The sequence below is a fragment of the Siphateles boraxobius genome, unplaced genomic scaffold, assembly GCF_051911475.1.
Source record: "Siphateles boraxobius isolate OS27281-9 unplaced genomic scaffold, OSU_SipBor_1 119, whole genome shotgun sequence".
In the NCBI taxonomy this organism is placed as follows: domain Eukaryota; kingdom Metazoa; phylum Chordata; class Actinopteri; order Cypriniformes; family Leuciscidae; genus Siphateles; species Siphateles boraxobius.
The window spans coordinates 4,506,826-4,521,355 of record NW_027508721.1 but is presented as its reverse complement, the minus strand read 5'-3'; the positions used below and the strand labels follow the sequence as shown (position 1 = coordinate 4,521,355).

At 45.5% G+C, this 14,530-nt stretch overlaps 2 protein-coding genes across 2 annotated transcripts in view; one reads left to right on the top strand and one right to left on the bottom strand.

The window, feature by feature from the left end:
- Positions 1 to 14,530, bottom strand: part of kitb (KIT proto-oncogene, receptor tyrosine kinase b) — a 57,381-nt gene that overhangs the window by 33,738 nt on the left and 9,113 nt on the right. The gene's annotated exons all lie outside the window — the stretch shown is intronic.
- clrn2 (clarin 2) lies at positions 922 to 4,000 on the top strand. The gene is made up of 3 exons (XM_077204708.1): positions 922 to 1,750; positions 2,586 to 2,765; positions 2,922 to 4,000. The coding sequence occupies exons 1-3, from the start codon at positions 1,498 to 1,500 to the stop codon at positions 3,188 to 3,190; spliced, it is 702 nt and encodes a 233-aa protein (XP_077060823.1). The 5' UTR covers positions 922 to 1,497; the 3' UTR covers positions 3,191 to 4,000.

Genomic DNA, 14,530 nt, shown 5'->3' with positions numbered 1-14,530 from the left:
ATTTATATAGCGCTTTTCTAGGTACTCAAATTGCTTTTTACATATGAAAGGGGGAATCTCCTCAACCACCACCAATGTGATGATGCAACGGCAGCCATATTGCGCTAGAACGCCCAACACACACCAGTTTATTGGTGGAGAGGAGATAGTTATAGTACATTTATGTAAATTTTTTATAGAAATGCTGTTTTTGTCACAAGCATATCGATATATTTAATCGTGATATTTGTCGGAAAACTAAGGTAATACAAACAGTAATCGATCACTAAACCATGGTTAATTTTCCTAGGGAGCAGAGAACCATCTTACAAAAGTGAGGGCTTACACAAGCTGTTCTCCATAAAATGTGCAGCACACAGATAAACGTTTGGGTTATAATGTTCAGGAACAGTGTTTGAAAATAAGTTTTAGTTCTTGAAAAGGGGATTCTCTTAAATAAAATATCTCCCTTTGGAATGGACTTTGAGCTTTGTAACCTTGCAGATCTTTTTATGCACAAATATCAACATTACACACTAACTAAAGTGGAAAAGCATAATAGGAACCCTTTAATTAAATGGCACAGAGCTCACCTCAATGAAACGGTAAGGTATCCCCCTCTAGTGGCGGAGATCCGCACTGTTTACAGGGCACCTCAAAGCTCTTGAACGAGATGTGCTGTCCATGGTCCTGAACCAAAGAGGCCTGGCAAGACTGCTGTCCATGGTGCTGAAGTCTATTTATGACTGTTCCAACTAAAAGTAAAGGTTTGGTTCTTTTATGGGATCCCGAATGCACCAAATGAAACAAATTGCATGTTCCTATTTCAGGTTCATATTTCAAGTCATTAGTCCATGTATTGCTGTCCAATTGCAGTGACTTTCCTATCAAACCCTCCCCTTTCTTTCTTTCTTTTAGTGCTCAGTGACTCAGTAGAGTCTTGGTTAAACTGACATTTAATGTTTTGAATCGCCCATCTCTATGACCTATAGATTTTAATGTAAATGAGCCATCGCTATTTGATTCATTGTAATAGCAAAGGACATCCAATAAGAAATCCTTGTTACAGCAGGTTGATTTACGTGTGTGACTACAATGACTTGACAGTTCGTTTGCACTAGATGAGCTTAACACTCTGTGTGTGTGTGTGTGTGTGTGTGTGTGTGTGCACGCGCGCTCTCGCGCGCTCTGGCAACCAAACCAAGCGAAGGCAAGTAAACTGTATAAGGTTTCGTTAGGTGGTAAAGGAGATCCATCTGACCGCTTTATTTCTGGTTTCTTGCTCTTTCCCTATCACAGTCTATCTCGCGTTACTTCAGTTTAGTACCATTGTGTTTTAGTTTTTAGTGTTGCAAACTTACCGTAAACATGTTGCAAATCGGTAGGCTATTTGCGCAAGGTTTTAAACTCCTTACGTTAGAGCAGAGTTGGCTCGCGCAGTAGCGAAGAGAGGTGGACGCCTTGCGGAGTCGTGTTACTTTGCGTCTTGCTTTTTATAGGAGGAATGGGGTTAGTGAAATGCCAACTCTCTGGAAACAGATAGTGTTCTCCTTCGCTTCAATACTCAGCATCGGTTCTGTGGTACTTCTGGTCGTGGCACTGTCCACCGAGCGCTGGGTCACCGGAACCACATTGTGTCAGACAGGAGTAGATCTGGTGAACGCGTCCAGTCTAGAGCTCGAGCAGTTCACGGGACACATTTACTACGGCCTCTTTCAGGGCGGGAAAACACGGAGATGTGGGCTCGGAATTCGCCGCTCCAAAATATACAGTAAGAGCACTAACGTGTTGATTGATTAGATAGATTCACTTTTGATTAAACATTCAAGCAATGTACACATATATTGTAACGAATCACATTTATTTAATGCATAGCTTATTATTAGAAAAGGTCTTTGAATTTTGTTTTTATCTTGTTGTTTTGTTGATATTATTGTCTTTTTTAAATAAATGTTTAATTAATACTTTTATTTACAAATTATTGATGTATTAAATTTTTTAATTGATTTAAATAATAGAAAATACATTTATGTCACAAACTATTTACAATAAATGCTGTTCTTTTGAACTAAGAATCTTGAAAACTTGTGTATGTGTGAAAATATAAATATAATATAATGGAATATTCCAAAAAAAAAATTATAAAAATGTATCACAGTTTACATAAAAAATATTAAGCCACACAACTGTTTTCAACATAATAGGAAATCAGCATATTAGAAAGATTTCTGAAGCATCATGTGAGACAGAAGTATGGATGCTAAAAAAAATTCAGCTTTGCCATCAAAGAAATAAATTACATTTGAAAATATATTACAATAAAATCATTTAAAATTGTAATAATATTTTACAATATTACAGATTTTTCTGTAATTTTATATTACACATCTACACTTTTACTTTTGATTGAATAAATGCAATATTTGATTGATAGATAGATAGATAGATAGATAGATAGATAGATAGATAGATAGATAGATAGATAGATAGATAGATAGATAGATAGAGCCTACTGTTACGCAGTAACTGTACAAATGCTTTTTCAAGTAAAAGTCCAATTTTGTGAATCCTGATCTCTTTCTCTCTCTTTCTCACAAATTCTGCAGTTTTCCCAAAGCTCATCAAAACTATTAACAGTGGTCTTCACATGATCATTATATTCTTCCTTTTCATTGCTATCAGCTTTGCAGTGCTCAGTTTAGCTTTCTGTATATATAATGCCAGAAAAGTTCCCTATCAATCTATCAAAGGACCTTTTGGCATCTACCTCTGGAATTTCATTGCAGGTAAGTCAACATATCACAAAATCGAAGATACAATGTTGTACATGGATAATAAACCCTAAATCAACAATATCAACCATAACAAATTGTGAATAAATCACTACCTTTTTCAGTTTCTAATCACACACTTGTCCAATCTTTTTCAATCTCTTCTCTCAGCTCTGTTCAGTGCAATGGGCTTTGCGTGTTTCCTTGCAGCAATTCAGTGCCATCAGCTCACGAAACATGTGGCTAACTACCGTGAGAGTCTTTTTACCCTTGTGATCCTTGAGGAAAATCTTGGCTTCTCCTTCTGGTTGTGCGTTGCCAGTGCTGTAACACATGGAGCTAACATTCTTGTAGTAGCCTCCAGTAAAATACATCTGCCTAAAATACAGACTAAGAAACCTGAAGAACCCTCGGCCACTGGAGAAGACTTCCTCTACTAAAGAACAAGAACGAGCTGAAAGGTTTGACTGCAGGGTCAGAGAACCAAACCAAATGCTCATGTGACCTTTTGAGACAGTTTTATTTTGGAGCAAATAAGTAAAAAGAAAATCACTTTAAAATGCTGTTTTTTCAAAATCTTGTTTGACTGACAAGTTATGGACGACTGCAGGGCTTCCAGACTGAAATGTGACATTGTGTATGTCTTTACCACCAAGCAAGATAAATATTAATGTTATCTGAATTGAATTTTTATTTTTATTTTATTTTAGAGCTTTACTGAGAAAGATGTGATAATGCATATGAAGATATAACAAGACAATAAACTTCATGTTTAAAATCTTTCCTTTTTGGCAGACAAGCTCTAAACAACCAATTATCACAACAGATATGTAACAAACAGCAGGGCCGTTTCTGGCCATTTTGATTTGATACTTTTTGTAAATTATTTAAATAAGCTGTCTCTTAATAAACATTGAAAGTTTTCACCAACTTATGTGCACGAAAGATTTTTTTTTCTGTTCAAACAGAATGATACTAACGTGCAGTGGTTCCACGTAGTCAGATAGCAATGAAAGTTTTGCAAGTGCTCTTTATCAAAATCTAAACTAATTGATAGTAAATTTATTTTCCAGTTTACTTTCTATATACATCTAGTGCAGTGGTTGAGTGTTCCTAGACAGCACTGCACAGTCATGTCACTCCATGTCAGAATTATTTTAGTGTGCTTTTAAATAATGCGAATCTCTAAACACACAATGTATTAAATAAACAATAAATGGACAATGCTTATAATAAAATAAGAAATAATACAATTTCTTCAACAACATTGTTTTTCTCTTTCAGTGCTGTTGATGCCTTCGTTTCTCAAATATTAATTTAGTAAACCTGGCCCTATATATAATTCTGTGGACAAAATGAAGTCTTTAATGACATTCTGTTTTAAACTTATTTAGAGTTCAATTTACAGATATAAGCTTATATGATGGTGATTGATGCATTTAATGAAGTGATTATTTAAAATCACTTAAAAAGTAAAAAGTGGGACCATTTACTTCAGTTTAGATTAGTATGCTACTGGGATGCTTAGCATTAGGGATTCCCAGGTGACTTTGTGAAGCTGGAAGTAGGGCAGCAGAGGGCGCCCTAGATCGTAACCAACCCTAACCATAACCACACACTCTTCACGCTGAATAGTCTGGAAGAGTGGAACAGGTAGAAAAAGATGGGGGGAGAGGAAGGGATAGTTTAAGTAAAGGGGAGCCCATAGGAAGAGTAAAATGGGGAAAATGAGATGGGAGAATAGATGGGAGGGCATAGTGGAAAGAATAAGAGGAGAAATTGTAATAAGACATAAACAGAAAGGAAATGGACAGCAGGATGGAACTAAGAGTAGTAAAGAGACGTAGAAGCAGGGCCGGATTAAGAATTCAGAGGCCTGGGCACAATGTCTTGTAGGCCCCCCTTAGACAGGCCAAATATAGTTTGTCCAATTTTAATTTGGCATCAAAAGTTTTACTGACTTAAAAGTAACTTTGTTGAACTATGCTGGAGTAAAGTTCATAAATGATCGCTCTTAACCATAGGGTTTTGTAAAACTATGTTGGGTGGACCTCTGTCCATCTAGGGGGGTTCGGGGGCATGCTCCCCCGCAAGAAAAGTTTGTACATTTTAAGGTTAAATGCATCAATCTGGTTAAAGAATAATTCAGTTTACACATCAATGGTGTCCACTCGTCTCAGAAAAAAAGGTACAAAAGCTGTCACTGTGGCTGTACCTTTTCAAAAGGTACACCTTTGTACCTAAAGAGTGCATATTGGTCCCTCAAAGGTACATATTGGTACCAAAAGTGTACATATTAGTATCTAAATGGTACATATTAGAACCCTTTTGAAGGGTACTGTCCCAGTGACAGCTTTTGTACCTTTTTTTCTGAGAGTGCTTTTGCACATTTTATATTATGAAAAATATTCAATAACTTCACTATAACACACCAAATTTAGTTCACACATCACTGCTCTTATGTTGGTTATAAAACACTTAGTTTGGGAAGTAATTGCACATAAAAAATAAGTAGGACTATTCTTTACACAAATTATATTGGTACCGTACACAGCTAACATAATAGTTACAACCATAGCTTTTGAATTATATTTGCTTACTGAATTTGATGGCATTACACTGTATAACAGTGTGAAGTTATTGAAGATTTTTTCTAAAAAGGGTGAAGTTGTTGATTTTGTTTCATAATAAATAATCATAAAAATTGTGCATTTTTATCAAACTAGGTATTGTAGTATAACCAGCAGGAGAGCAGTGATGTGTGAACTGAATTTGGTGACAGTACAGTGTGTAACAGTGAAGCTATTGAATATGTTTAATAATATAAAATGTGCAGAAAGGTCTTGGGATTTGCACTTTGCAGACGGCATCTTATTCGGACTTGTACCTCAATCGGCTGTTTAGAGACAAATTTATATTATAAAGCTTGTTTTGAGGAAAATTGGGTTGTAGCTCGTTGGTTACTGTGATTGTAAATAGGTGTCGTTTGTGTTTTAACGTTTAGTTTACGGATATCCGGAAACTTCGAATAGCCTATGTGAATATATTGCCAAATTCACTAAACTAATTGAATTAAGCACTGACCGCATTTCTTTATATTTGAGTCCAACCAAATTCAAACACTATGAAACGCTCCATTAACGTACGAATCTCAGAAGCACTGCCAGCGGGACATTAAACATGAAGTGCCTTTTCGAGCTCACAACAGGTTTTACGTGGGAACGCAATGTTTCTCGGGGGAACGCAAAAGTTTTGGAAGGGAACGCAAAATATATATTTTTTAAAATCCACCACCACGTCCCTTTAGGGGCTCCGTACATTACACCATTAGCGGGGAAGAAATGTCATCATAATGAATAAAAAATCAATTTAATGAGTTCCTGTTTTTAGGCTATATTTATAACATATAAGTCTATGATATATGAGTTATTACACAACCAAGAGTGCCATTTTTACGTCTGCAGCACAAATGTGGCATTGATTTAATACAACAATTCAATAAACAACAAATTACTAAACTTTGATAGACACATTCTGTTTGTTTTTGCTCCGTCAAAGAAAAAAAGAACAAACAGCAAAAACGTTGCCTCTCCGAGCAAAATGTCTCGGTTACTAACGTAACCTCGGTTCCCTTTCAGTCGATAACGTCAGACGTAGTCGACGGTCGACTGAATGGGGATCTCGCCAGAGAGTCTATCCTCTTCGAGTACTATTGAACGAGCCAATGTAATTGGCGTGCGTGATTCGCATCACACACTCCGCCCCCACGGCGCGGGTATAAATACGGAAGGGGATGCACGCACTAGTTGCCTTTCGCTTCGGAGCCGATCGTTTGATGTCTCTGAGAGTGCTGTTGTCTACAACGAGCGAGTGTGTCGGTGTTCTTCAGGAAGACTCTCCCAGTGCTGGTGTTCTACAGCGCGAGTGCAGCAGTGATCGCGAGCTTTGAGCTCTCAACTGCTGTTTTAACAGCAACAAATTTCTAAATGTTTGTGTGTGTTGATGGCTGGTTAGAGGGCGGAAAAGTGAGTGCTTCACTGTTTCAGTTCTCTGTTCAGTGTTGCCGCGGTCATTCCCCTGTGTGCTCCGGCACTGGTGACGGTCCTATTTTCTGAAAGAGCAACACGGGTGCGTTTGCGTCTTTTTCAATATGTCATTCCGCCCGTGCATTTCTGGGTGCGGTCGTTCCCTGTCTCTCTCTGATGGTCACAACTGTTGTGTCACGTGTTTGGGCTTACAGGACGCTGAGACAGCTTTTGTGGACAGCTTATGTTTTCACTGTGGGAACATGACTGTCGCAGTGTTGAGGGCGAGACTCGCCTTCGTTCGCGGAGAGCGAGTCCCCATTACCATGCCCCACCCTCGGGTGCTGTGTGGGATGGGTGACCAGAGGATAGTGTTGGATGTCCCGCCCGGTAACCATTCCCTGTGGGCTCCTCACTCCTCCCTTCCACTGCAACCACTGGAGCCTCCTGTGTTGTCTGCTGGTCCATCTGTAATGGGTGGGCCAGCGGTTTCACTCGGGGCTCCCCTGGAGGACAGGACGCCGATTGCAGCATCGGAGGGTGAGCTGACTTCTAGAGATGATGACTCGGCTGCATTCAGTCTCGGTTGGAATCTGGAGTTTGGTATCTTGGGGCGGGCCGCGCTGGTTCTCAGCTCGCCGCCCCAGTGCCTTTCTTTCCCGAAATGCATGGAGAGCTTATCAGGTGGTGAACAGCATCTTTCTCTGCCAGAAACTGCCTGAATAGCTTTTCCCCCTCATTACCCTTGATGGAGGAACGGTGAAGGGTTGCGAGGTGTCCCTCCATTGGAGCGGTCTGTCGACACAGGTGCACCTGTGTCCGGCGGCCGCTGCCTTTTGGGGGGATCCTCGTCTCCCCCCTAAGGCCTGTGAGTTTTCGTCCGTTCCAACGGGCAGAGCTTACAAAGCCTGTGGGCAAGCCGCTTCCTCTTGCGTGCCATGGCGTTGCTGCAGGCTAGGGCACCCATGGCATGCACGAGGGTAATCCAGACTGTGCGCTCATAGGTGAGCACCGCACTGCATCCGACCTCACCCTCCGGGGCATGAGTGTCGTAGCGTGTGTGATCGGTCTGGCGATGTCCACCTTGGTGGTCCAGTAGCGCCTTCGTTGGCTCAGCCTGGTTGGTATGGCGGATGTGGACAAGGTTCGGTTCCTGGTCTCCCCAATTTCCCAGGTTGGGTTGGTCGGCGACGCGGTGGAGAACTGCATCCAACAGTTCTCTGTCGCTCAAGCGCAGACGGAGGTCATCCGGCACATCCTGCCCCGGTGGCCAGCTGCTGCCTCCACCCGCCGCCGGTGGAAGCTCCTCCGCCTGCTCGTCGCCGTGGGCGTTCCCCGGCCGCCGCTCCTGCTGGCCCTCCGCAGCAGCCTCCACCCAGGCCTCAGCATGGAGCCGGCCGCAGTAGAGACGCCCAGCCCGCTCCAGGCGCTGCCAAGCCAGGTGTCAAGCGACAGCGGAAGCTTTCCGGAGCGGGCCGCCTAGGAATGGATGAGATGCTCTTGGAGTGGCACGATCACTCCCTCCCCCCGGGTGAGGGCCGGGTGGAGCCTTTGTTTGTGTGTGTGTCTGTTCCGCCGCTGGCTCCCAAAAAAAAAAAAGAAAGCGGAACAAGCGGTACCCACACTTCAAAGAGAGAGCAATTTCATCTGTTCCTGGGTCCCAAGAGGGCCAGTCTGGCGGGGGTGACCCTGTATAGCCTTACACCCCTCAGCTCCCCCTTGGTCGCCAGCAGGCAGCTTGGTGCGTTCGAGGACCCGGTCATCCGCCTTCTCACGCGCCCCCTGCCGCTAGTGGAGACAGGTAAGTGTTGCACAGCACACTAACACACCTCTCTCTACTTTGCTGCCCCACCTCAGGCTCGGCTACCCCGCTCAAGTCAGTGATAATCATCACATTAGGTGTTGAGCAGACGTGCTCCTGAAAATTCAGTGATATTCATCACACCGAGTGTTGAGCAGTGCTCCTGACTTGTGCGTGCTTATCTTATCCTGCTGGCGAAGGATTTGATATAGCCGCTCCTCCAGCCGGTACGAAAGCCAGTTGTAAAATCGTTCTTCGTGCTACTAGGTGGTGGGTCGTGACCATCTTGGCCTAAGATTGGTCTGCAGCTCCGACCTGAAAGACATGTGCTTAAAAACAGATCTCTACCTTCCGTACCGCAGGCCATCCTGTGGGTTGCGTGTAAGGGTGGAGTATCAGTACAGTGTCCTTCCCTTCGAGTGCTCCAGAGCCCGTTGGGTCTTCAGGTCAACTGGAAGAGAGTAATCTCGCCCACGGGCTGAGTATCTCTTTTTCAGTTTTGGAGATGGACTCGGTCTAACACGTCTCTCCAATGAGAATGTGTTCAGCTGGTGTTTGAAGTGAGAAAGGGTCCCACTGAAATAACTTTCAGAGGCTCCTGGGGTATATGGTAGTTGCAGCCATTGGCTTCTTCCATATGTAACCGCTTCAGCGCTAGCTTCACGATCGAGTCCCGAGGTGACCGTGGCAGAGCAGCTCACCCTGTGTGACTATAGTTCATCCCGGTCTGCTGCCAAACCCTCTTCAACAGAGGGACCATGTACAAAGGGCATTTTTTAACCCTCGACCCTCGACTACACGGGCATTCGTACCTCGAGTTGTTAGACATTGCGACCGTTGCGCAAGCTTCCCTTGCATGTCACAACTCACCCGTCACCTCCTCCTTGGAGTCAGAAGCTTCTGAGGACGCTTTGTTCCACTCTTCCCGCTCTACTCAATCGTGCCGCCATCGAGCCTCACGACAGTTATAGCCAGGGCAAGTGGAGACTCCATCCCCTGGGTCCAGCTGGGTCATGACCATTCCGGGGCCGCTCAGTTGCCCCTCCGGTTTCGTCTTCCTGCCAGTGTTTGTACAAACCGAGCGGACTACCCTTGGACAAACACTGGCTCTCAGCTGCCCCAGGGGCCCGCAGAAATGCGTTTAACCCCAGTGAGCCTTCTAAAAGCGACTGCGACTCATGGTCGCCTTGCGCCTGCTCAAGTCAGTGAATTCATCACACTTCATGTTGAGCAGAAATGCTCCTGAAACTCAGTGAAGTTCATCGCACTCAGGTGTTGAGCAGCAATGCTCCTGTAGCTCAGTGAGTTCATCACACTCAGGTGTTGAGCAGAAATGCTCCTGTAGCTCAGTGAATTCAACACACGCAGTGCTGAGCAGAAATGCTCCTTTTGCTCAGTGAAGTTCTTCGCACTCAACTGTTGAGCAGAAATGCTCCTGAAGCTCAGTGAGTTTATCACACTCAGGTGTTGAGCAGGAATGCTCCTGAAGCTCAGTGAACTTATCACACTCAAGTGCTGAGCAGAAAATGCTCCTGAAGCCCAGTGATCTTCACATGTTGTGTTGGGCAATGCTCCTGTCTTTTTGCGCCCGTCGCTTGCACCTACGTGCCAAGTCAGGAGAGGAACAGGTCTTCATAGTTGCCCCTTATTGGCCCAACTAGACCTGGTTCCCATCGACAGCCTTCCTGACATCCCCTGAAAACTCTTTCAGGGACGGGGCACGATGGCACCCGCGTTCTTCCCCCGGAGATTCCGGGCGGTCTTACATCTGAACGCGGAGGTTTAGGTGGCTATCACAGGGACATGTGATAGTTACCATCACTTCTGCGAGCACCCCCTAGAAATGGGTAGCGTGCTTACGCCTTTAGAAGTGGAACCTAGTCGTTGAGTGCGTCTTCTCTCCAGAGGAGATCCTGAAAGTTTTCGATCACTTCAGTGCTCTCTTTCCTGCAAAATGGGTTGGAGTAGGCTGTTTTCCTTCACCCTCAAAATGATGTTGCCTCGGTGTTTAAACGACGCTCATCATGTTGCAGAAGTGTGCAGAAGCACGTTCTGATCGTCAGGTTCCTGAGGAGCAAGGTCTTGTAAATCCTTGCGTCCCTCTTTATCCTCTTGGGCCTTGTCCCTGGTGCGACTGCACTGCAGAGACCGCCCCTGAGCCACTGCAGGCAGTGAGTTAAAAATTCTGTTATATCAGTTCTCCTGCTCGCGTGGTCTCTACTAGAGGGTAGGGACTTGCTCGCTTTCGGTCAACATATTGTGCCTGGAGTCTGGGCCGGCTAACTCTCACAAGCTGAGACCCCGGCTCGGATTGTGCCCAAGGTTCCTACCTCTCCCGTAATAGGAGCAGGTGGTGAGCCTGCAAGCGCTGCCCTGGAGCAGGCAGATCCAGCCCTGGCTTCTCTGTCCGTTCGCTTGGACTTGTACAGAATGCAAGCCATAGACCTCAGACCAGCTCTACAAATATCTGTTGGAACTCAGCAGAGAGGGAAGGCTGTTTCCCTGCAAAGTTGCACTTAGTGCTTGCCTTCATTTCGGTAAAAATCCGAGATGCAACATGTCCACTTAGGTGTTGAGCTCCTCTATGATGAGTGTAAAGTGCTCCGCCTGGGCGTTGACGATATGCTTTGCTAAACAGATTCTAGAGTTGGGGGCTGGACGACACCTAGTTGAACCGCTGCTTCCCGTGGGCTCCCTTCTCATGAAGCCAGTTTCACCGTGAGCCCGGTTCAAGTGTCGGCTTGCTGCACCATTCCCCTCCTATGGACTGGATACGTGCGCCTTTCTACTCCAGTTGAGTTCCCTTAAAATTGAACCCTGTTGAGTTCCTCCACACCCCTCCGACGTCGGACGTGCGGAACGTCTGGTGTTAGGCCTACCACTCGCAAGCAGTGTGGAACCTGTGTTAGGCTGGGTCCATATGTTGCGGTCCCTACGGCGACCCCATATGTGTATTCTTCCACGATACGGCTCCCTGCGGCGAGCCCGTGTCTTCCCTCGGCAGAGTCTCTCTGCCGTCACTGTCCGGTGTGTCTCCCCCCGTCTTAGGCTGGAGCCACCCCAGTGACATTCCATATGTTAGACTGCCTGGTTTCCGCCCAGTTCATATGTGTATTCTCCACGTTACCTCCCTCTGGGTTGGATGTGGCTTCCGCAGCATCCCTTCCTTCCAATGTACGGGGAACGCTTTCCCAGTGGTCCTGTAGGAACAGCAGTGACTTCCCTGGCCTAAGCCCTGTCCTTCCCCGCCTTAAATTTGTGGGGGCATCAGGAGGCTTTGGTTTAGGCACTGGAAGGTGGCAGCGTTAGTGGCGTTTTCAAAGGTTATCCCCATTCAGTCGACCGTCGACTACGTCTGACGTTATCGACTGAAAGGGAACGTCCTGGTTGCGTATGCAACCCACCGTTCCCTGAAGGAGGGAACGGTGGACGTAGTCCCCTTGCCACTACCGCTGGACCACCGCTGACCCCGGGTTACTCTCGGCTCCTCAGCGAAAAGCAACTAGTGCGTGCATCCACTTCCGTATTTATACCCGCGCCGCAGGGGCGGAGTGTGTGATGCGAATCACGCACGCCAATTACATTGGCTCGTTCAATAGTACTCGAAGAGGATAGGCTCTCTAGCGAGATCCCCATTCAGTCGACCGTCAACTACGTCCTCCGTTCCCTCCTTCAGGGAACGGTGGGTTGCATACGCAACCAGGACGTTCCCTGATAGTAGGGAACGAGTATTGCGTGAGTAGCTCACGCTATGGGAAAACGCAGTTTAAAATGCAGTGCAGCTGCACAGCAGACATACATCTGAGCTCCTTAGCTCATTGGCTGTGCTGCGGCAACTCCACGAACCTATGGCAAAAGAACCGTAGTCCATGTCTACCCAGGACCAGACAGATGTTGGGGCTTATAATTGTGAAAATGTGCTTGAAACTTTATTCATATGGAAAGAACTCTCACTTGAAAAGTAGGAACTTTCATATTATAAAACCTCATAAATGTGGACGTTGAGGCCCAGCCTGCCTCTGTTCTGACTGCCTGAAGGGGGCAGAACGCTCCAAATAGACTCTAATAGCCCTCACAGGGCAGAGTAGGTTCGCGTCTCTTTCGTCTTCTGTCGAAGGAAGAGCTGACAGCGAAATGACCTGCGCTCTTAACGGAGTCGAGAGCACTTTAGGAACATATCCGTGCCTTGGCTTAAGGACGACTCTGGAGTCGTTGGGCCCGAATTCAAGGCAGGAAGCGCTCACTGAGAGTGCTTGCAAATCACCCACTTGCTTGACTGATGCCAGTGCTAGCAAGAGAGCAGTTTTGAGTGAAAGCGGCTTCAGGTCAGCAGACTGAAGTGGCTCGAAAGGGGCCCCTTTCATGGCCTCCAGGACCGAGGAAAGGTCCCAAATAGGTATAGAGGGGGGTCGAGGCAGGTTTAGCCTTCTGGCCCCCTTGAGGAACCACACGACTGGTTTCTTCCCAGTGATTGCCCGGCCACGTGAGCGTGAAATTCTGCTATGGCCGCCACATATACTTTGAGCGTGGAGGGGGCGGGACCCCCGTCCAAAAGCTCCTGTAGAAAGAAGAGAACCCTTGTCACTCCACATGAGTGGGAGTCCAGGTTCTGTGCACCAGGACTGTGCACCAACTGGAGAACACTGAACATTTTAGAGCTCTTGCTTCATTAATGGTATTTAGCACCTTATCCAGAAGGTTCCCGGATACCGTTGAGGGGCCATACATGGAGGGCCCACAAGTCGGAACGGGGATGCCAGATCTGCCCCTCGAAGGCGAATCTCAAGAATGGCCTGTGATGGTGTGCTATCTGAATGTGAAAGTAAGCATCTTTTAGATCCACTGATAAAAACCAATCCCCCTCGCGAATCTGCACAATGATTTGTTTGGTTGTCAGCATTCTGAACGGGCGTGTCATAAGCGCTTTGTTCAGGTGTCTGAGGTCTAAGATGGGCCTGAGGCCACCATCTCTGTTTGGAACGTGGAAATGGCTCTACAGCCCCCTTCATTAACAGTTTTGACACTTCGGTGCGAAGGATGTGAGCTGTGTCGCTTCTCACCGATGTCTCGACCACAGCTAGAAAGCACGGGGGTCTGCGAGCAAACTGTAGCGAGTGGCCTCGTTTAATTAAGTTCAACACCCATTTTGATTTTCCGGGGATAGCTTCCCAGGCCTTGGCCCGCATAGCTAGGGGTTGAATGAAGTCTGGGGATGGGCCGCTTTGTGATTGGAACCCGGCTGCCCAGTTGTTTAGAGTTTGTGATACTGTGTGAACAGTGCTTACGTGCAGGGGTGCGTACTTAATAGTGGGCACACGACCTACATTCATTACATTTCCAGCGTGAGCTGGGGGGAAAACTGACACTGTGGGAACAGTGTTTATGTGTAGGGGTGCATACTTCATAGTGGGCACACAATCTACATTTATTACATCTCCAGCGTGAGCCGGAGGGAAAACTGATACTGTGGGGACAGTGCTTATGTGCAGGGGTGTGTACTTCATAGTGGGCACACAGCCTACATTTATTACAGACAGAAAATATCTCTTTTCGTGCTTTATTTTGGTCGCCATAAAAACGGTGTTTGTTTGCAGGTGTGCATGTTTTAAAACAGACTTGTTTACTGCATATCGGTGACGTATATCAACAGAAGCTTACGCTATAACACTAGTGAACTGACTCAAGGCCCACAGAGAAGGAAATGAATAGTTGAAATAAAGTCATATTTTTGTTTGTTTTTGCGCACAAAAAGTATTCTCGTCGCTTGATAATAGGGATGGGCATTCGATTAAATTTTCTTAGTCGATCGTCGGGAGAATTAACGATCGACTATCGATTAATCATTAATATTTTTATATTCAAATTCATTATTTATTTAACTTTTTATAAATTAAAAAATGCAATGAAAATACAAACATACAGTTTGTTTTTCCTCGATTAGATCTTTATTACAA